The sequence below is a fragment of the Symphodus melops genome (genome assembly GCF_947650265.1).
Source record: "Symphodus melops genome assembly, chromosome: 2".
NCBI lineage: Eukaryota > Metazoa > Chordata > Actinopteri > Labriformes > Labridae > Symphodus > Symphodus melops.
The window spans coordinates 22,052,026-22,075,957 of record NC_136692.1 but is presented as its reverse complement, the minus strand read 5'-3'; the positions used below and the strand labels follow the sequence as shown (position 1 = coordinate 22,075,957).

The 23,932-nt window shown below is 41.0% G+C and overlaps 1 protein-coding gene across 2 annotated transcripts in view; it reads right to left on the bottom strand.

Annotated features, from left to right (window-relative positions):
* sorcs3a (sortilin related VPS10 domain containing receptor 3a) overlaps positions 1-22,084 on the bottom strand; it is a 215,332-nt gene extending 193,248 nt beyond the window's left edge. For both annotated transcript variants that reach the window (XM_079337755.1, XM_079337756.1), the window contains exon 1: positions 21,146-22,084. In XM_079337755.1, coding sequence (XP_079193881.1) covers positions 21,146-21,826 — 681 coding nt within the window. In that variant the 5' untranslated portion in view covers positions 21,827-22,084. The remainder of the gene's footprint in view (positions 1-21,145) is intronic.
* Between the last annotated feature and the right edge of the window lie 1,848 nt (positions 22,085-23,932).

Sequence of the window (23,932 nt, the reverse complement as noted above, 5' to 3'; positions counted from 1 at the left end):
AAGTTATGCATGGTATCCTCATCACCCCAGACTGGTGAAGATCACCCTCCACCCTTGTAATACACTCATCATCCAGCAGTCATGATCAAAGTCCTGCTCACTTCTGTAGATGGTGTGAAGTTACAGATCGACTTCCTTAACTCTGTAATTTGCTCGTCAATGGAGCTGTTTGTTGAATCTCTGACAGATCTTGCATGGTCGTGTGATTACCGCTGATACATAAAGTCGCTCTGGACCTTGGCATGACCATACATTTTCTCCTGATTGAATATGCATTGGATATAAAATGTAAGTTTGAGTAATTTCCAATGCTTTTGAAGGTAATATTAGCTTCATCATAAAGATTCTATTACTCAATGGGAGCCCTTTGACTACAAGGACTTCATTTCATTCAATCAAATTGAAAAAGATGTCACACGGCTACATATTCTTCTATATTTAAATCTTCAAGTGTTTTTTAAAAAAATATTTTTTTATTAATAATTGAACATGCAACTATGGTAAAATGGACTTTGCAAATGGACTTGAGCTTGTATAGCGCTTTTCTAGTCTTCCGACTACTCAAAGCGCTTTTTACACTGCAGATCACACCTACCCATTCACACCCATTCCCACTGATGGCTAGTTATGTGGACCATCCAGTAATTAATTCCATTCACGCACATTCATACGCCCCAGATGCAGCAGGGGGAGCAATTTGGGGTTTTGGGACACTTAACGGCCCCAAACGGCTGTTAAGTGTCCCAAAACCCAAAACCCCCAAAAAACTGGAAAGATAAGTGCCCGAGGACACATCGGACATGTTGCTCGCAGGAGCTGGGGATCAAACCCTCAACCTTCCAATTGAGGGACAACGACTCTACCAACTGAGCCACAGCCGCCCGGTGAGCTGGTGAACTTAGCCTATGTAAAAGGGCTTTGAAGTGGCTCTCTTGTTTGAAATTATGAGCAGGGGCCGACTATATTGAATGCAAATGTCTTTTCATTTCAAAGTCAGAACAAAAAGGTCCGAACTTTTAATCTGTTTCATTACATCAGTAAACGTTTTCCCAACAAATAGAATAACTGAAAGTATCTTTTTTTATTATTATTTTTTTTTTTTAAAGATTTATTTTTGGCCTTTATTGATAGAGAGAGGAAGGTGGAGTCGAAAACAGGGAGAGACATGCGGGAAATGGGCCACAGGCCAGACGCGAACCCTGGCTGCCCGCGCGAGGAGCAAAGTCTCACTATATGGGACGCGCCCCAGCCATTGCGCCACCGGCGCCCCATAACTGAAGTTATCTTTGACATAACTGTTACTCGTTTATAAATTCTGATACAGCAAGAGGGGGGAAAAGTAAAAATGTTACGGACGGATGCCTTGGGTTTGGTAACTTCTGACTACATGAACCTTTTAAGGAGTGCAGGTATGTTCAAATATGTAGTCACTTCTAAATGAAAAGAAAATTACAGCTCAAATTTCTAGATCGAGGCTTTAATTTGGACATTTTTGAGTAAAAATAGTTCAATAAACAAACAGTGCCCTCTCCTCATTCTCAGTTCTGAACACCCATTTTATATTTCTGTACTTCCTCCCTGCAGTCCTAAAAAACAAAAATAAACATCTTCATAAATGTGCATAACTGTAGATCTACTATAGTCTTAATCCAAGCATTTGGCAATTCTTCTCCATATGACACCAAATAACTTCCCAAAATACACAACCACACTTTCATCTCTGCTTAAAGCATTAGTGTCATTTTGTGAGCACACTGTGGTTTAACAGAATCGATATGCTTTAAAAACATCTTGGTACAGTACATGAGAACTGTCAAATGACGTTATACTGATGCTTTTTTTTCCAGATTTAAAGATAGATGGCATGAAAACTCAGTCGCAGGCGTTGCAAGGGAGGCACGTCAGCCATTTTCCTGGAACAGGACCCAATTAATGCAGTACTCTAATTGATCAGCATTCATCCCTCATCCATGCCAAGTCACCAAGCCAGTGACTGCCATAGTGCTGCCAGAGGATCTCTGCCATCCACCATTCACACTGGGAGGTTTCAGACACCACACAGGCCGTTTACTAATAGAGATTTACACTGTTTGGTTGTACACACACACACACATATATATATATATATATATATATATATATATATATATATAAAATCAGCTGAGTGTGTGTGAATGACCATGAATCTAAAACAGGAGTAGATCTCTAATTGCCTCCCACAGGGCTGAAACATATATATGTATATACACACCATGGTTTTACCTCCTGGAGTTAAATATAAGACAATGAGGAACAAATGCTTTATTTGAACGGTTATATGACAATGGCTTCTGGGGATATTTTTCATATTAAGGCAGTCTTAATAGCAAGAAGAGATCAACTTAGGTGCCAGAGGCAAGGCTGTGGATCCATCAACCACATATTCAACACTGTGTTTTGAAAGACCCTAATTTCTTTCATGTCCCTGAAGAGAAGAGAAATGTGTTTTCTAACTTGGAGATAGAACGATCCAACCGCTAAACTAAATGAGCCTCTAAAGACACATTTTCACATTTAAAATGTCATCTTCTGATTAGGGTGAAATGTCAAATTCCCTGAGGTTCAGCCAGTGCCTTTCAAGGATGGATTGAAGGGGAATATTATATGGATAAAATAGAGGAAAAGATACCATCTCAAGGTCACAAAGTGAGACCAAGATATCTGTAATAGACATAAGGACATAAGGACCCTTAGAGGGGAGAAGGAGGTGCGGGGGTCTGTGGAGATGGTTTAAGTTCCAGTCCTTGGGGAAATCTCCATCCATCTGGGGAGACGTAGGGAGCAGAGTCAAATCACATGCTCTAACATGCCCTTAATTTGGGTAAACATATGCCACTGCTAAGGTCATTTGGAATCGGTTCACATGGCAGATATTGGTTGTGATGGTGGGCATTCGCTGAGAGACGAGCATACATGATATCGATATGTGATGTACACACACCACTCGTGTTTCACTGTCAATGCTTAATGTTCACACTTCTTCTTATCCTTCTTCCACTTATTCTATCAACACAATATGGAAACGTACAATCTTAAATGTCCCCCTGTCTGTAAGTCTAAATTAAACCCATAAAGCATTCCTGAACCAAACCCCTATCTGTTGCTTTGGATTAAGCCTGCAGGCAAAACCCACCTGATCAGTGCTAATGGAAGTTCTATGAGTTAAATGTCATTACAGTAAGTATTTTAAAAAAAAGGTTTCTTCATTAAAGATGTGTTTTTTAAAGGCACATTAGTATAAGATGCTAATTGCTTACCTTGAAATATTGTCGTAATTAAGATGTCAGTGAGTGTTTGTACTTTTACAACCAGGATATCATTTGAAATCATTTGAAGTTTTAAATGTGGCTCTGTTACATGTGTACTTATAATATTTACAAGCTCTGTGTGATCTCAACCTACCACAGATAGAAATGTGTCTCTCTCTCTCTCTGGTTAAGTCCATTACAACTATCTGTGCTTGATTACTTTGGCTAAATGTGGGTTGGCTCTGGGCTGTCATCATACAGTAGCGAATCAAAGATGGGAAAGACTATACAATTGTAAATTTACACCAGAAATAACCTGTAAATGTGTCAAAATTAGAATATAGAAACAATAAACTTGCTTATTTGATATTTTGGTCAACAAAATGAATCAACACTAAACACAAAGTGGCCTCTAATTGAGAACTGCCTTAATTTGAAATTAACAAAAAAAAAAAAAAAAAACTTGGTTAGCTGGTTAAATTGGGATGAGCTTTATTTAAAGTTATACAATAATTGATCTGACTTTCTTACATCATTGGCATCATCGTCAAATGTAATATGTACTTAGACTGTAATGTCCCTAAAGTTTATAATAGTTAAAGTTACTGAACAACTATTAGGAGTATTTCTCACATGACCTCTTATGACTAGATATTCAAACTGTGAGAGGGTTTATTGTATTGTGTTTTAAGAGGAGCATGAATCGGAACTATGCTTAGAAATATATATATTATATATATATATTTTTTTTGTAATTGTATAAGAACATATTACACATTTGCCTGCAAAAAAACCCCCAAACAGTTACTACAATTGTTCAGTAAAGGGAGTAGATTTACTTACTCAAGCATGTGGTGTAAACAGTAGCATAACATGGACAACTGTAGCTAAAGCACCTTACAGTACAACTATGTAGAAAGGTCAAAATAAGGGAATGCTTTTGTGTTACTTGGGTTCCCTGCAGGGGTGAAACAACCCTGGCCACTACACTTAAACACAAGTCCTCTTTGAATCAACATATTTCCCAGAGGTCTCCCATCCAAGCCGTGTGTGCTGCTTACTGGCCTGGATAGCAATAACATCTCAACGCTGATTATTCACGCCGAGCCACAGCCATGAAAATGCCACAGTGTCAAGCTTGCACTTTACTCTTTTTAACAGTGGCTCCAAGCTTTAACTCCTATCCTTCTGCAGCACACCACTGTGGTTAGAGAAGTATTTTTACTACTGTGGCAGCCCCAGAGGGAACGCAGAAAAATGTGGAGTAGGCTCTTTCAGTAATTTCAGTCCAAGTCTCCACCATGCACATCAGAGCCGGAGGAGCAGATATGGTCCGAATAGTGAATCCACCCACACGGCATGTCGCTCTGTATAACCAGTCTGAAACTGTGAGCATGCTATCGTCAACCACATACATGTGCACCAATACCTACACATAGCACAATCAGAATGTTGCACACACAGAAACGGAAAGCTTGAAGACAAAAAAAGATGCAAGACAATGATGGAATCAATGTGCTGTTGATAACAACAGGTGTCACATATTCCTATCTTGCATTTGAACATATATGAGAGCTTCCAGTCACGCTTCCGTTCTAATCATCTACAACCTCGTCTGGATGTTGAATCCGAGGTTGCAGAATGAGTGGGAGCTTGGCATGTTGGCACGCTCTTTGTCTGCCTCCTGATAGAATGCTTTCCACTCGGATGAATGACCCACCCTCCGATGACTCAGTGCAGCAGAGCAATAAATGATGCCACCCCAGACTCCTGCTGATAAAAAAGGTGTTTCTATCTATTTGTGCATATATACAGTATATATTTTTATGAATATGGATCTTATACAAAACATTTAATGATTTTGTAGCCAAAGTGTTCAAAAAGCAAGCGACTGTGGGCTGATTCCTTTAACATACTTACATGTTGATCCTCGTGAATTCGAGTGCTTATCAATTTGTACATGTGCTGCAATTTATTTCAGGATATAACCATCACTGGAAAGAATAAAATTACACTTCAACTGTGCTGAGGAATGAAATTGCCCCATTACTGTAGTGGAGTAACAGGACAGATTTTAATTTAGATTATTTTAATTTCCATGCACAACTGGATTTTAGTGCCTGTGCAAACTCACAGACCATTTCATTCAACTGCTTTATTTCAGCTGTGTTGGGACTTTCAAATCTATGAGTCATTGATTAACTCGACCCATCACCTGTCAACCAGATGCAGGGGGCCAATCACTGTGTGAGCAGGCTGGGGGTGGGGGGCATGATCTTCCAACTTGTGTTGACAACATAGCTGCGTCAAGTTGCCGAGGAGACTCATGCATGTCTCCTCTGACATGATGACATGGAACATCACAAAGCTTGTACTGACAGTCACAAATGTAAATTTGGTATCTATGCAAACAATTTTGAGGGGAACAACACATTAAATTAAAATGCTGAGAAATAAATACAACATATATACAATATGTTCTGTTGGATTAGACGTCTGTGCATTTGTTTGTCATGAGTAACGGGCAGAAAACAGGGAGGAGGAACAATTTATCTAAAAAAAGGAAGAAAAAAAAAAAACTTACTTCAATAATAAATCCAGAAATCCAAAAACCACGAGGAGAAAAACAAAGTAAATCCAGAGAGCCGAGGAAGATAAACGACGTGCCAAACTGCTAACAGACTACGAGAGACAATGAACCGACACAGAGGGTAACAAAGACAGAGACTAAATAGACATGAGGTAATTAGACACAGGTGAGTCTAATGACACAGGTGAGGACAATCAGGGTAATCACACAGGCGGGAAACACAAGGAACACAGAACACAAGACACTTGAGGACAAGTAAAAAGTAAAACCTGACACTGACACCAACTAAACAAGATATTACAAGATAAAACAGGAAACACTAAAGACTAGACTTAAAACACACAGTACAGGAAATAAACTTAGAGGCAACATAGGAGGACACAGGGAAACACACTAAAGACTAAAGTAAACACAAGACTATGAAACATTAAAACACACAAGGGAAACAATCAACAATAGGAAATATAAACACAGAACACTAAGGAAAGAAAGAAAACTAAAACAAGACCAAACGCAGAACCAAACCATGACAGTTTATGATCTTTGTCTGCTGATTAGTTATCTATGGAGGTTAAGAAAACTCTGGGAACAGATTTGTAAACTGTGGGAACGGATATGTAAACGATAGATGTGGCTTTAATAGGTGATTTCTTTTTTCAGAGATGGGATGGATAATTTCCATGTTAAATATACAACAAGAAAATCCAAATGCTCTGGATTTAAGGGTACGTTCAATGCTATAATTTCTGTTTGGCATTGCTGACGTAGCTTACTTGGCAGATGCCATTGCAAAGGAAATGTTCCGTTACTTGTCCTCTGAAGAAAGACCTCGTGGTAAAATAATAATGTGCTGAAAGATTGCTAACTAGCGGGCAAAGATTATGACTCTTTTGGCAGAGATGATAAACTGTACTCACAAGTTTGTAAACTGAGAGCGCAGAGATATAAAAGGCTGTATTTTTTTTTCTTATCCTAAGCTGCACAGTTTTTGTAGACGTTCAATAAGATAAACTTACTACGGCAATGAAACATGTCTTATGCAACCTAGGTCACAATGTCCTGTCTCTCTTTCTCCTTTCCTGCCAGTCATTTGACAGGGAGCAAAGCACGAAGGTCTTAAAATAAACAAACAGCCCAGAGACCATCAAGTGGTAAATTCCGCATCTGGGTCCCCACTGGTCAAGGACGGAATCCCAGCACAAGTTTTTTTGTCATTCACTATACGTGCATAAATGCATTTCAAATTACTTGGACCAAAAATAGCAGAAAGGCAAAAGACTTAATGAGTGGTGCAATTTCCGTTGTTGTATGTCGTTATATGCCATTTGCAATTTTCTAAAATATCAATATTTCTAACACTTCATCCACAAAAGGATCAAACAAAAATCAGAATAGCTGGTGATTAGAATGCCGTTATAGTCAAGGTAATTTACCCACCTTGACCCACAATTATCAGTCTATCTGTTTTGTTAGATTAACAATAAAAGATTGGGGGATTTCTTAAATAAAAAATCATTTGTTTGGGGTAAATTTTAATCTGATGTTGAAGCTTCAGGAAAGATCCAGGTGTCACAAAAGTTATTAGAAACCATCCTCTGTGAGTCATAAATAACCAATGACATTTTGAGATAATCTATGGAGACATGCCCCTCGACAAAAGAATTGGGCAGACGAGTAGAAAGAATGAGTAACAATGTTGAGACCAGCAGGGGGAAAAATAATAAAGGTTAGCTGACACACTTTCTTCAGGGTAGATGAATGACAGTGAATTCATATGCCACCCAGTGACCACTGTATCCTGAGGCGCAGGACTTCTCAGATTTGACTCCACATAAATTCCCCCTTGCAGTGATGGCTAAAACTAAAGCTCCTTAAATGCAGAGATAGGCCGCAGAAGCGAAGAATCTTTACTAGCCGGATTATCTCTCTTGTAGCAGCCCACTCTACAAATGCTTTTCTATCTGGTAAACCATGTAGCTCTAAATTCAATTAGGGCCACATAAACATTTTCATGTGTGGCAAGTGAGCTGTGAAAGGGCAGCGCACAGGCTCAGGCTGCAGCTGGGAAGAGTCGAGCAGGGCCTGATCCGCTCCTGAGCAGCAGAGGAAGGAAAAGATTTGAGATGCGGTCGGAGACGTGCTGTAATATTTAGCATGCACAGAACTTGCTGCTTTGTGAGAGTCCACGCGAGCGCCTGTCTCTTTATCACGTTGTATGTCTGCAGCTGTCATGTTTCCATCCATCTATCTGACTCCATGCCTCCCCCTCTGCCTTCTCTCGTCACACACAAACACACACTGACAAACACAGACCATAGTTATCAATTTCTTTCAATCACAGTTTTCCATTTAATCTCGCTGTTTTTCTTTGCAGGATTAGTCTGGCGGCATCACTCCAGCTACACTCTGAATTTACAACAAGCAGCATATTCATCATTTAGTATCTATGTGCACCTAAGCTGTACGAGGCTCAATGTGGCTACAGCTCTGGGTATAATCAGTGGTTTCTCCCTCTCTCTCTCTCTCTCTCTCTCTCTACGTCCTTCTGTCCTGCAATTCATATTACACTTCATTATTCTTTAGGGTACCCACTCCCTCTAGTGATGGACAAAGGCACTGCCCAAGGAGCAGCCGGCAGGCAGGCAGGCAGGCGGCCAAAGTGGGACCACAGGAATGACAGGAAGAGTCAGCCTCCCTGGCTGCAGGCTGGATGCCGTGCCAGGGCTGTCGGTGGGAAACACAGTGGTGGACTGAGAGGAACACTTGTGTGACAAGAACACACAAAACAGTCACTGCGGCATAAAAATTACTTTACCGAGTGCAATCTCCGTTTCAGGGAGTTTGTCGGGTTGAAGTGCTAAAAGGCGAAAAACAAAAAAGGACACAAGAACAGGCAGAGGACAGCAGGCACACACACACACACACACACACACACACATTACTAAACTGCTGTGAAAAAGCATCTTCATTTGTATTGAAGTGGCACAACATGATAATTACCTGGGCTGGGTTTCTCCTGAGCTGCATGCTACAATGTGGGTTCCCGACAAGGCCTAGTTTCCCTGAGCCCCCGCTCCACTCATCCATCTCGCTGGTCTGTATGATGAAGTGATGCTTTCAGTTGCAGCCCTACCTCTGAAAATGTTAATAATCATACACAGCATCCACTTTCCCCATCTACATCTTCAGCTCTTATCAGTGGTATATCGTCTACCAAAGATACACTGTGAACACGAAAAAAACAACAACAACAAAAACCCAACTATCCAGGTCTGCTGCTTTAATAACACATTCATTTTCATATCAGATTCTGTGTCCATGTGTTTGGAACAGAGAAGATTAGCCCACTTAGAGGCTGCATGCACAGATGCATAATTAACATAATAGCTCACTCCAGAGCTTCATGCATCCAACATATTATAAGGTGAGGAAGAATTGAACGCTCTGGACTCAATAGAATTCATTATATGAAGTTGCGAGAGAACACTCTCCATGCAGCAAATCATTGCTTCTGTTTGAGTGGTCTCATTTAAATTACATTATGTCCTTGCACTGACATGCTTAAAATCAGACAGGGACTGGAATCAGATCTATCCCCTTCAAGATAATTGATACCGCCAGGGTCTGGGCAGACCACACAGTGGAAATCGGGCATTATTCATAATTCATCAAATTTTACATAACTGACTTACTTCTGAAGATTACACAATAACATCTTCGTCGTTCAAGGGAGAGCCATGGTCAACCCAGACCTAACAAGCACTGTTGAATTAAAGGCCCAATCAGAATGAGAATCCCCCCCCCCCATGACATGCTCGGCAGTCTGTCGACAAATTACTCATTTACTTATCCACCACAGTGTGTGTTTAAGCGTTGATTCCAGGTGTTCCCAGAGTAAACGTCATCTTACTGATGATGGCATTTTACAGGTTTCTTGCATTTTTCCTGTTGTGATTCTTCTCCCTTCTCCCTGGCGAAAAGGTCACTCCTGAGCTAATGCTCCTGCTATCACATTGTGACAGCTCTGGGATAATGTGTGATAATTAAAAAGGCTTTGGCATATGGCTAGCATTGCAAACATGCTGTGTGAGTCAATGGGAGCTATTTTTTGCCTGGTGGGAGAAAGAAAATGAATTGCCATTTTGGATGAAAATGCACCATTGCACTCAATGTTGGATATTTTTCTCTACAAAAAACACCAAACAAACATGCTTGCATATTTAGAGCAGTTTTAAGAGGGAGGTAAAAAGAAAAAAAAAAAAGCAGAGACATGACAAAATGAACCTCGATTTAGCAACTTTAGTGAAAAACAACCTTAGCTCGATAACACAAGGATAGAATTGGAGGATTGACAACAATCCAAAACAATTCTGAATTTGAGCCCTTCCATCTGGAGGGATGTAAAATGTCTCTTCTTATGTTAACGAAACTACGTGTATAAGACGTGTGTGTACATTCTATGAAAGTCACAGTAACATTAGCCTACTTGAAAAAGAAAATCAATCTGTTAGCTCTGTGGATCTAAGGTGCAAATGATACTTAGAGTCTCAAACCCATTAAACAGTCTGTTCCCATAAAAAAACCCAAATACATTACCTCTTATTTTAACTGCGTTATTAAACAAAAACAAAAGGTTGAAAAAAGATCCTTAACTTCAAGAAAACATAAACAAGTGGTGCCAAAAGTAATCCACTGAATGTTTCTTAGTGTTGCTTTCAGAGTATGCATCTACAACATTAGTATTTACCGTCGTTTACAGCCACCTGACCCGGTTTGTTTTTACATTGCACACAGTAACTGGACGTGTAGGATACCAAATATTCAACTCTTCAAAACCTTTTAAACATTCTTCACAAATTCTTTCTTGCCAAAATGGCTATACCCAAGGAAGAAAAAAAAACAAGACTAGTAACACGGAACCCATCACAGAAGTTGTGTGATATATTGGGGGTGTCAAAAATATTGATAGATGCAGTTTTATTACCTAAAACAAAGAAAAGATGCAGCACCCCCAAAAAAAGTCAGACGGTGGCCGAACTTGCCTTATTTTCACTGTGGCCTGCAGGCACATGACACACCAGGAATGATACTGAGCACCATTGATTGTAAAGGCCTACTATCAGTCTCTCTATGACAGGACTGGGGCAGCACAGTAAGCTACCTTCTCTGAGAGTTATTGGGATTTAAACTGTTCAAGATTCTACTTTTACTCACACCAGCTGGGTTTGTGACGACCCCATGTGCTTGTAATCAACAAACCACACATGGAATGGAAAGGAATATTCAAGAGGAACTTATAACAATACGACAAACAAATTGATGAAGCTAAACATGGAAACAACAACAACAACAGGCCCTTTTAGGTGCTGTCTGTTTTATGTGCTGCTCTCAGCATGGCAAGCCACACTGAGCAGAAAATCACTTTGCTGTTGATGCAGGCAAAAAGAGGTTTGCAGGCTGGAGCACGTAAAAAGTGTCAGACAAAGGGTATTTATTTGGTCACACGCCTGTTACCACTCATTACTCAACATTACTGCGTGTATTCATTAAAACCTCAACTCAAGATGCAGTGAATAAAGTGCGGAAAACAAACAGAGAAAGTGGGAAAACGAGCCATGAGGGTCCAAATGGGGCCACTTAGGGATGTCTTTATCACCACAGCAAAGATAATTTAGCAGTGGAGGTGAACATAAAGTAAAAGGGACATCCATGCTTTAGTTTTTTATTTCAGGTTTGCTGTGGATTATTATGTAAATTATGCAATATTTTTGAAACTGTGTTGTATTTCTTTCTTCATATGCAAACAACAGCTTACTTTTTCCGTAAAGGCAGCACACGTGAAAGCCTTCTGTTCAGCATGCTTCATTAGGTTGTTTTTTTTTACGCTACTCACAGGTTGCAACCATTAAAACATACAGTATGCATTGTTGCACACATACACATAATGCATAAATCAGTGCATACTCATAGCTCCCCCTTCACTCAAACTGCAGTGTTCACACATTTCAACTATTGATCGCAAAAACAATGTGACAACCTGAATTGACAGCAGTCTGCTTTCAAGGCAGAGGTGCTGCTCGTCAAGAGGCAGGGCAGGCAACTGCTGGGGACCTCAGGCCAGTTGGGGGCCCCCAAACGCCTGAAAAACTTTAAACCAAAGTATTGCCTGAGATTTTGAACAATTTTGCAACAACAGTAGGATATCTGCCTAATCGGGCACCATCTGACAGCACTCACTCTAAATGCCCTGTTTAGTGTTGCATACATTAGTCCTGTGAAAACCAAAATGAAGAGGTAAATGAAGAGCAGTTATCTGTAATATCGAGATAATAATAAACCCTAGTTGTGACGCCCCCAATAAGTTTTTGCCTCGGGCCCCAACATACCCTGGAATCGCACGTTTCCAGGTCTACCTGGCAAGAAATAGGAGCATAGATGGATACGTTCCCCTCTCATCTCTATGCTGAAACAAGACAGACGCTGACCAGCAACAGAAAGCAACTGCCTCATTCCTGTGTGCATATGTGCACAAGCTAAACAACTTGATTACAGGTGGCAGCAGCTTCTTGTCTGTTGAATCAAGGCACAAATTCTCAAAGAGCATTAAAAACAAGTATCAGCTGAAACAACAAATCAAATACCATTTGGCAGATATATTCAGTGTGCTTCTCAAACAGAGTGCCAGAAAGATAGAAACCCTGTAATACGACCCACAGCAACAGTTCTGAGAGAAAAGCTTCGATCCATCCTCTATCCATTATCTTCTGCTTATCCAAGGCCATAAGCTACAGTAGGCAAACGAGTCTGGAAATCCCTTTTCCCCGTACTATTTTTTCAGCTCCTTCTAAGAGTTTCTGAGGCATTCTTAGGCCTCAGATGAGATACATATCCCCTACAGCAAGTTTCGGGTTCCACTGTGGGGTATTCTACCTGTATAACATGCCCTAAAAAAAGCCTCCAAGCCAAGACGCCCAAGAGACATCATAATCAGATGCTGGATCAACCTCAGCTGGCTGATTTGATGCAAAGGAACAGCAGCTCAACTCCAACCTCCAGTCTTATGACTGAGATCTTTATCCGATCGCTAAAGCAATGCAGTGTGACACTCAAGCTCATTTCAGCCGCTCGTATTGGCAATGTCATTTTTCAGTCACCACCTAAACCCCATGACAGGAGGTGAGGGTGTACCACCGCATTACTGCTGATGCCATACTGAAACTTTCTGACAATCCACTTCACTTAAACTTGTTGAAAAGATCGCAATATCCTTTAACTTCTTCACTTTACCTTCTTAAACAACATACATTAGATCAGAAGCCATTTCATTACCACTTTGAACTAAAACTATAACAACAAAAGTGTTCACTTGAACAAAGAGAGACTACAGTGTTGCAGAAAAATCTGTTCTAGGTTAGCTTATATTAGCTCACCATTGATGAGATCACCTGGCCACCATTTGTAGTTGTTATCATGTCAGAGAGATCTTGACTGTTTCTCTGACAGGGAAATTAAGCATTAAACAATGCAGTCCAATATACACTCAATTACTACGATTGACAGCCTCAAATTATAATACAGTTATGCAGCACCATGTGACTAAAATCTCACCAAGAATGGACATACGTTAAAACATACACTTGGTTCTACATTACAAGGCACTAATGCGTGATATAAAGTCCCTTTGGTCCTTCAGCGTAAGTGTCACATACATTAACTTGTTGAAAAGATCGCAATATCCTTTAACTTCTTCACTTTACCTTCTTAAACAACATACATTAGATCAGAAGCCATTTCATTACCACTTTGAACTAAAACTATAACAACAAAAGTGTTCACTTGAACAAAGAGAGACTACAGTGTTGCAGAAAAATCTGTTCTAGGTTAGCTTATATTAGCTCACCATTGATGAGATCACCTGGCCACCATTTGTAGTTGTTATCATGTCAGAGAGATCTTGACTGTTTCTCTGACAGGGAAATTAAGCATTAAACAATGCAGTCCAATATACACTCAATTACTACGATTGACAGCCTCAAATTATAATACAGTTATGCAGCACCATGTGACTAAAATCTCACCAAGAATGGACATACGTTAAAACATACACTTGGTTCTACATTACAAGGCACTAATGCGTAATATAAAGTCCCTTTGGTCCTTCAGCGTAAGTGTCACATACATTAATTGTCCATCTGAAGGGATTGTTAGCCGTTCCTTTCGCTTGTATCTTCCTTCTGCTCTTTAACGGTAACAGTATTTTTTTCTCAGCAGGATTATGTACACTCTGCATTCTTTTCCAGTGGAAGTTCCACCCTCAAAGAAAATACCTATAAAAGAGCTGGAGGATTAATAATTCATTGATATCCATGGCCACTCACACACACTCCTTTATGGCAGACTCATATTAGTGCCATACCCGTCAGGATGCAGTTCAAACAACTCTTACGGCGTCATTAACATTTTAAAAGCAGCTCAGCTTGGGGGCTCGGTAAATAAGAGACAATTATTGTGTTTGATAGAAATGTAATATGGTCCTGTTTCAAGAGAATTAAGTGCAAACTTTGCTGGAAGGAAAAGGACTTATAGCCGGTCGAAGGATGATTTATTTAAAGGGCACTTTTCAGGCTGAGTTCCACGCCAGATACCACAGTTGGTCTGGAGTTCAGTCACGTATGGTGGCTGCTTAGGCATTTTGTGCAGCTTGAGAGGGGCATTAAGGGGAAATGGAAATCCAAAATCACGAGCATCTATCTCCCACAGGCATCAATGAAAGATGCTAATACAACCTGTTTGATAATGGGTGGGATGCTTAAGCAGGTCATTATCATTAAAATCCACATTGGAATAAAAAAAAAAAAAAAGCAGACCTGATTGTAAAGTTAATGCAGCGTGGACCCATTTTACAGCCGCTTTCAATCTCTCATACATAAACCAGTAGATCACTTTAATTAGACAATGTGTTAATTGACTGCAGGTCCTGGGGTGTGATGTGTCAACATTAGTCTCCATCAATGACAACCACCTCCAGGCATGACACCACTCACTCAGACAGTGAGAGAGATGAGACACTGAGAATGATTGAGGTCATTGTGTGTGTATATTAGCGTGTGTCTGTTATCTTCTTCATAGACATATATGTGCATGCATGCAACTTTGTATCAGCCTATTGCATAGGAACAAGTTTGTTGTTTGGTGCCTAAGATTTCATGTGACCGAGTGAAGACGTATTAATGCGTGGGAGAGACAGAGCGTGATGAAGGAGGGCAGTGAGAAAAGAGGAAGAAAAATCAAAGAGAGGATGAGGTAGAGCGAGAGAGAGAGAGAAAGAGAGAGACAGCGTGCGGTCTATCACTTCACAGTGGTCCCACATTATTACATGCTCATCGCCTGGCCTCTCTCTCCAGCTTGCCCATGTTTGGGAAATGGCAAGGGACATCAACGTTACAAAGTATCACACTTGGCTCTAAAAAAAAAAAAGGTGGTAAAGGTCAAGATGCACGGTGCCTCTTGGAGATTCAAAGCTCGATATTCTGGAAGTCAGTCCATAGGTGTTTCAAACTGTGCACAGTAAGGGAAGACGGAAGGAAGCACACTGCACTGGTAGGAGGTACCCCACATTCTCTGGTGGGAAAAAAAAGCATTTAATAGAATAGAAATGAAACTAAATTAAATCTGACACTGGGGTGTACCAGTGTAATTAACACACATAGTTACCCTCACACTTCTCTCTGCCTCACACTCTTTCTTGCACATGGATAATGTCAGCAGCCTTGTACTGCAGAGCAGGATCAGTGGCCAAGCGTATGATTAACACTCAAGTCTCTGAAGTCATGGCGAGGTAGCTTCCATCAGCACCTCAACTAACGTGGCAATCATACAGGAAACATAATGAGACCATTAGTTCTGGTGAACGCAGCCTTAAAGCCTTCCTGTCCTACCTGCTGGGCTTTTTCTATGCGTCTGCTCGGAGACCTTCAAAGCTTTTTGCAGCTTGATGTGAACCGAGATCTGTGGCACTGCAGCAGCAGGTGCAATGGACCCTGATTGGACGACTTCCTGAATGGCTTCCTAAATGTGATAGTATTTCCGCACCCAAGCGCTAAGGAGAGTTCCAACATTATGTAACACTTTTAAGTCTGCTGACCTTTAAGAGTTGACGTAAAACCATAGATATCCTTAAATTGGGCTGACCCAGTTAACTATACTAAAATGGAAGATGTGGGTTTTTGCATTATGTAGACATAAGGGTAGGATGTTTTTGTCTTTGCTGGATATATTAACTGTTCTTTTTTTGGTACATGGGAAACAAATGGTTATCTGTGTATGCTTATGCAGAGCAATAATAAAAGCAACAAATATAGCTTTATATAGATATTCAATTTGACAGGCTAAACAGCAGTGACATGGTATTGGGTGTCATAACATCCTTTCAAAACGCATGCATGACCATCAGAAAATCAAGAGTGGATATGCCCACAGTATGGGAAACTGCAGCCAAGAATTTGACTCTGGAGGCCATTCAAGACAGATTCTCCATTCATGTTTTGTGGCATATGGCTTCTGGCCATAGAATTATACATCCAAAGAAAAAAAAAAAACAGGCGACAGGAAACAAACTTGTATGAACTAATTAGAGGGGGAAGGGGAGGGGTAGACGGGAGGAGAAATCGAGGAATATGGGAGATGAGGCCCGCTGGAAGGGCTACATTATTTATGACATTCTTGTTTTCTTCTCCTCTTTCTTCCTCCAGAGCAGAGGGCCAACAGGGTAGCAGGAGAGGGGAGAGAAAAAAAAGTTCATTATGTATTACCTTCAGTTATTTAGGCTGAGGGGTGAGATGGGCTGAGGGAAAGTGAGCGGGAACAAGACCTGCCTCCACATCCTAAATCATGTCCCGCTCGCTGCAGAGAAAACTGTTGGAAATGCGTCTCACGGCTCTGTCCTTGTTGTTGGGTCTCAGGGCTATTCCCACAATATTGGCGGTGCATATAATGACTGGAACATGCAAATAGCATCCAGTCAGGCTAATATAGCAGTCTACAACATGTTTTCAGGAGTGGGGTTCTTTCAAATAAGAAATCCTTTTTGTAATAAGTCGATATCCTGCAAAAATGGGTTTTATATATCGAGCTTACATACACATAGTTGATGTTTGCTCGTGCCGCACGACATTTGGCCTTCAAATGCCACTCATGAGACTCTGCATGTGTTCCTCTAGCGCTCAAGAGGGATTTAGGAATTTCAAACACACACAGCTCTATTGATGACTTGCCAGATATGCCTGACCTGTCTCTGTGTGAGTTCTCATGACTTTAAAAGACCACTCGAGTCGAGCCGAGTGCTCACTCTGTCTTATGCTAATGCACCAACAGATGAAGGGACATCAAAAAAGTCTGGCCGTGTGTGGTGGTATATGAAAATAATGTTTAGATCAACACACACAGGACGGGAAAAAATGCCATTGAGCAGCTTAAATGCTGACACCATCTATTGCTATCAATATGCTGACATTTATGGTCACAGTTTTCTTAATGGAACATATTTATTATGATTATGCTGTTGGGAGGAATTCTCAAGGTTTCCTCAAAAGAGATGGATGTATTAAGATGTCAACAAAAAAAGCACTGCTAAAGCTATGCATTTTGTATTCATGTTCTCAGTCACAATGCCATTACTCTAAAGGTGAAAGGATTACACAGTCTCAGAGACATTTAAGGCAATTACTTCTCACTCTGCTTTCTGGATGATTCACAGAATTTATGCCAAAAAATATGTCAAACGACATACTATTTCAACATTCACAAGTGACACAAGGATATGACAACATGCAGCGTGAAAGAAAGGGAGGAAAAGTGTGGGCTGAAACAGCCAGCTGTACAGGTAGAGAGAGACAGAAAGAGTGCATTAGCTTTGTGTACACGCCTCAGAGGACACGCCATTCCCTCCCAAGGGAAGCTACAGCGGCGTCAATTCCTCCAAGAGGTAGTCACAGTAAAAGACACGGCCGAGCAATCTGGCTGAAATAAGACCGGGAAAAACTTTCTAGACCGAAGATGTTGTGGAATTATGTTCAATGCCGGGGCCGCTCAACCAAATAGGAACGACATATTTGAACCCAAAGGAGTTCAGTTTCTTGACTGAAGGCCTTTGGAACACCTTCCAAAGCTCGCCCATGACAGAGTTGACTGATCCGACTCACGTCTCTGCTTATTGTTTGGTTACATTACAAATCTTGGCAAATGATTGGGTAGAGAGGGTAAAGGAGAGGGACACTGTTGTCAAACTAATGCTAGCAAACATCGCACACAGAAAGTCATGTATGCGTCGTTCAAGACCAGGCTTCTCCTGGTTTATAAGACAGAAAGAAAGAAAGAAAGAAAGAAAGAGAAGGAAAGAAAGAAAGAGAGAAAGAAAGAAAGAAAGAAAGAAAGAAGTATCTTATGGCTTTAACTTTGACCTCCTTGAAGCCACTGGATGGGAACGTTTCCATGTGAGAAGAAGTAAAGTAAGTAAAGGATCTGGAAAGATGATGGTAATACATGAATTGCTCTGTTTAGTTGTAATAGACCCCTTCAATTATGTTGCATACCCAAAAGAGAATACAAATGATCTACAAAAACACCCGGGTCAGTTTAAACAGTATTTCATAGGCTGTTGGCAAAACACCACATGGGGGCATTTCTTCCATGTTTGTGCTGCAAGAGTGGGTACATGGGTATTGTAAGCTGTTTGTGTTATGAAGATCAACACAATAAGAACTACTGCATGAGAGAGGAAAAAAAAGATATCCATCTTCAGGGAATTCATCAAACACAGACCAAGGAGATAAAGCTTGCATGTGTCTGTGCTGATCGACAAGAAAAACAAGCTGTATGAATCAGTGCGAGCAGATCACTGAGCTGTTCCCATTGCAAATCACACTGTTTTAAAATAACAATAATGTGCATGTAAATTAGGATTATTGTCAGATGGGTTGGTAATATAGTTGTCAAGTTTCTTTGTTTGATGCTTTGTTACACATGTTTCCTTAAACGATGTTTCATTAAGCAACAGTCATGGCAGGGTTGTTCTGTCTGACCAATGAAGGTTGATTGTCTGAAAAACCTAACTCAAGGTTGCCCTAAAGGTTTTACACTGATTGATTTAATATTTAAAAACAGACAGAGTCATAACTGTGGAACAAAAGTGTAAAAGAACCAGAGATTATTTTTTTCTGCGTTAATAGTATTAACAAAAAGAATAACAAGAAGGCTCAGGTTGTTAAGTGTTAAAACCAAACAAATAGCACAGCAGGCTGTGAATAAAAGGCCAAGATTAAGGTGCTGCACTGAGCTGGTCATCCATTCAACTAGCCATTCACTCTTACTCTTACTAAACAACTACAGCAGTTCAGCTAGTGGACTCTCTCCCTGCGTCCAGCACTCTATTCATCACCACAACAAGCATCAAACACGAATAAAGATTAAGTAGCAGATCTCCCCTTTTGGGGATGCTCTCGAGGCCAGCCTGATTTCCCTTTTTGTGCGGCAACAAAAAGGGAGATTTAAAAAAAAAAACAGAGGCCTCAGTTTTCAAAATAATAAAGATTTAAAGCTGAGGGGCAGCAGCACAAAATAACCTCTTCACCCTCTCTGTCCAGCACACACTCAAGAGTCACACACACAAATACATATGCACACAAACAAGCTCCCTACACACTGCCTCAGTCTTCACTGCGGGTTAAAAAACAAGTTCATTCACCGTGTGGTAATCAGCTCAGACAAGACTGAATATGTGGGATTTTTTTTTTTTTTTCAAATGGAATAAAGCAGTAGGAAGAGCCACAACAACAAATTAAGCTCATAAAAAACACACAGAAGAGGCCCATTGGCTCACTGTGAGCTTACAGGGTTGCATAAATGACTTTGATTCATTTTGTGACATTATTCTCTTCCTGTGAGAGCCCACTTGTGCAAGAGGGGCAGAGTTTGCACGCAGTTTGTCTGGAGAACAGGTTTTAGTGTGGTCAGTGTCATTTAAGAATAAATGGTACAGTGACTACTGCTGTTGTTCAGATTTACACATTATGACAGCAGGTTGGCCCTGCCTTTGACTTGCACTGTTATTTTGTGACACCCAAAGGACTGTATCTTGTCCTTCTGCACCCATAGAGCAAGCTAACCTATTTAGACTTCAGTTTTTATGACGAGACATGAATCATGGGAATTTATATTCTTGAATTGTATCTTTTAATGAGGAAGTTTAAGGAATTAAGCAAATCATTTTTGTGTATTCATTTGGGTTTGTTTTTTTTTGCAGCACAAAATACAGTGAGCTGTCTTTAAATTCAGTGCAGTATAACATTTAAATTCAGTGCCCCATTGTTTCTGGATACACGCATCTCTCAGTAAATAATGCAGATGGGGTAGAGAATCATCATGCAAACACTGAATACCCTCCTTTGGAAAGTCTATGTTAATCCTTTCAGGTTTGAAACTATTTCATTCGTATTGAAATCACTGCTGTTAAAATGAGAAAATACCCCAAACAGTTCTTTTCATAGATTTAAAAAATGTGTTTACTTCAGTTAAGGCAAAATTTCAGGACAAGCTCAGAGAGTTGAACAGCGAATAATTTCATAATCTAAAGATTTGAAGAGTTTATTGGAGATTGAGTAATAATTTATGACTCCCTCCCTCCCCGATCAATTAGTTTGGATAAAACCCCTCGCATCATTTTGGAGGCATGAATCATGTTCAAAATCTCAAATCGCTGCAAGTAAATCATAAACAGGTTTTCCAAACAAGACTATGACTTCGAAATGTTTGGTATAAAAGTCAAATTGAACGACTTTGAGAGAATTCACAGGCAAATAGACTGGAATTTAGGATGAAATCACAACACATCTATCTATCTATCTATCTATCTATCTATCTATCTATCTATGTATCTATCATTAACACGGTCGCTGTTAGAGAGAAGGGGCATCGTGCGTAATTTCGGTGGGAGTCAAAGGTTGATACGATTTACAATCACTGCACATGTCTGGCATTTAGGCAACAGTGTGCGTCAATGTGCATCTGTAGCTTCCAGTGCACCTGTTAACAGTGAAGCTCAACTCAACGGCACGATGGAGCGCCGAGTCTCCGCTCTGTGCGTCACGGAGTTTGATCCCCAGCCGCTTTCAACACTTCGCTTTCAGGATAGAGTTAACGTGCGATGTTGAGCAGTGTAAAGACACAGATTATAGAGCTGGGGACAATTACAACAACATTGAATTTCACTTACGCTGCTGTTCTGCCCTGACCAGTAGACCACAGCGTGGTTATGGGCAGAGTCTCCCGTCAGAGCAAAAGTGCTGCTGGTGAGCTTAGGCTCATCCTGCTTGTTATTTCCTCTCACTTCGTCCCTGTTCCATCCGAACTCGGACCTGCCCTTGTTGAGTCCGTCCAACAACGAGCCTCGAGCCTCCGTTGCGCCCGCATCCACGCCGGCCCACCCGTTTGCGCTCAACTCAGCAAACTCAGGACCACTTCTCTTCGCTCTCCGGAGCGCAACATCCTCACTCTCCCCGGTCACTCCTGCCCTGATATTGTCCCTGCGACTTTCTTCCATGGAGCCCAGCGTGTCCTCCTTAACACCAACAACTCTATTCGAACTGACATGTTGTAAGAACCGGGGGACATCCCCGAAATAAAAGCCTTTCTCATCGTCGTTTTCAACTCCAGCATTTTGGTCAGTAACCCCGACTTCACTAAACTCTACTCGGATGTTTTTAAGGCTACCCGGCTCCTCTGTCGGGTCAGCGCGCATCCCCAGCTGTAATTCCTCTTGGATTAGTTGAAGTGGCGTTGGGCAAGATGCGCACGTTATCTCCGCCTTGGCATTTTGTAGGGTATGAACGGCTATCATCAGCCAGATACCCAGAGATAAGTGCAAGCCTGGGCACAAGCCAGCCCAAGTCTCCATCGCTGACAGAGATTTGGGGGGGTGGGGGGGGGTGAAAGACCGTTGGAGACCTTATCCGATACCTTAACTCCCTTCTCGCAGGTCGATACGGAATAACTAACGCCTCTTTTGTCCGTCTGCTTGTTTGGGGGGGTTGAAAAGTGCTCCTCAGCAAAACCGTTCACGTCCAAGGATCTCTGGTCGGGAAAGCCACCACTCTGGAGGGAGGAGCTGTATAGCAGCCAGCTGCCGAGTGTGCGCCCGGAAGAGACAGTTAGAGAGAGAGTGTGTGCGAGAGAGAGAGAGAGAGAGAGAGAGAGAGAGAGAGAGAGAGAGAGAGAGAGTATGTTTGTGTGTGTGTGAGAGAGAGAGAGAGAGATAGAGATAGAGTGTGTGTGTGTGAGAGAGAGAGAGAGATAGAGAGAGTGTGTGTGTGAGAGAGAGAGAGAAAGGGAGAGAGAGAGAGAGAGAGAGAGGAACTGTCCGTGGTGCTGAACATACTCCTATTCTTGAGCTAGTGAACATTTTGCAACGCAAAAAAAAATTCAATTGAAGTACACATCTGGTGACGCAAGAAAAAAAATAAGTTATTTACAGGATAGTTTGAAAGCTGTGACGCAACAGTTATTTACCGGGAAACGAAGATCAATAGTAATTATGATAATCGTTGAAGCTCTTCTTCTTGTTGTTACTAAGAACAGTTTTAGGAGAGCAACCATAGCCTGATTTGGCCATGTATATTAAACATGAGATTGATGTCAGGGTTTTGCTCATTCTCAGTTGGCCAGTGTCTACTTCTTCAAACACCAAACTAAGTATAATGTGAACAGTGGAGAAATCATAAGCAGCCATTTGTGGTGAAAAAAAGATCTGGTCACTCATGGTGTGGGAAAAATTACAGCACTAGAGCATGTGGAGCACGGGGGAGAGAACATTCACATGGATTGGGATGGATTGGGAAGAATTGGCAGTGAGTTGCACCACTCCTGGGGGAAAACGAAGCAGCGCCTACAGACATGAGAGAAGGAGGGAAGGGGATGCAGTGTTGCTGCACTTTAAGCATCAAATTGCAGATGGAAAAGTGAGACAAAAGAAGAAAACAGACAAGTGTGTGTTTGTTGTAAAAAAGGGAAAGAGAGAAAAGGAGAGCTTGTCAAAGTGTTAGGGTAAGTGCAGAGCATTACTCATTAATGATCCAGCATGTTGTGCCCTTGTCTATCAAGCTGACAGCCCACAAATTGCTCGTCCGGGAACAATAAGAGACAGAGGCTGAATTTCAACAAATGAAGTCATATCAGGGAGAAATAAAGACCGTTTTTTTGGAGGGGGGGATTTCAACTCCAGGAATGAAAGTAACCATAGCATCTTGTTTAAAGATATTGGAGGAACCAGTCCAGTATTATAAAGTTAGTGATCCATTTCTATTTTTCTAACACCACGCAAGCAAGCACAATATACACAGGTTATTTATCTAAGGCAGGGGTTAACTGTGATGTTTGCAGTTAGCATGTTCTCACTATGCTCTGGCTTCCGCTTACAGTCCACAGTCATTAGGTTAGCTGTCCGTATAGGTGTGATTGTATCCACGGATGGCTGTCTGTCTCTATGTGTCAGCCCTGTGATTGACCGGACAGGGTGGCCAATGTCAGATGGGATTGGCTCCAACCCCCCTGTCACCCTTCAAAGGTTAAGCGAGTGAAGCTAATGGATGGATGTCTGAGTCTGAAGGAAATTAAAAACCCCTCAGAGAGTTGTTTATAGTTGTAATTTTCATTTTTTGTTGACACAAATTAAAGTACAAAAAAAGAATGTTTCATCCAGGGGGGGATTAAAGTCCTGTGTGGGATCAACAGAAAAAAAATGAATTAGTCTGCCTTCACCACCTCCAAGAATGACACAAGTTACATGTATCCAAAACAAAAAGATGAACATGCTGTATGTCAATTATTAAAATAATTCTTCAGATTACCACAACAATAATGAATAACAATAATGAAGTTTGCAAATGTGGCAAGAGGACCAGAGATATTTTCTACACATGTAGTTCCAACTAGACATAGAACTAATAGCTCGCTAGGCCACATGAATAAGCACAACGCATTGATGTTGTAACCAATTTATGTAGAT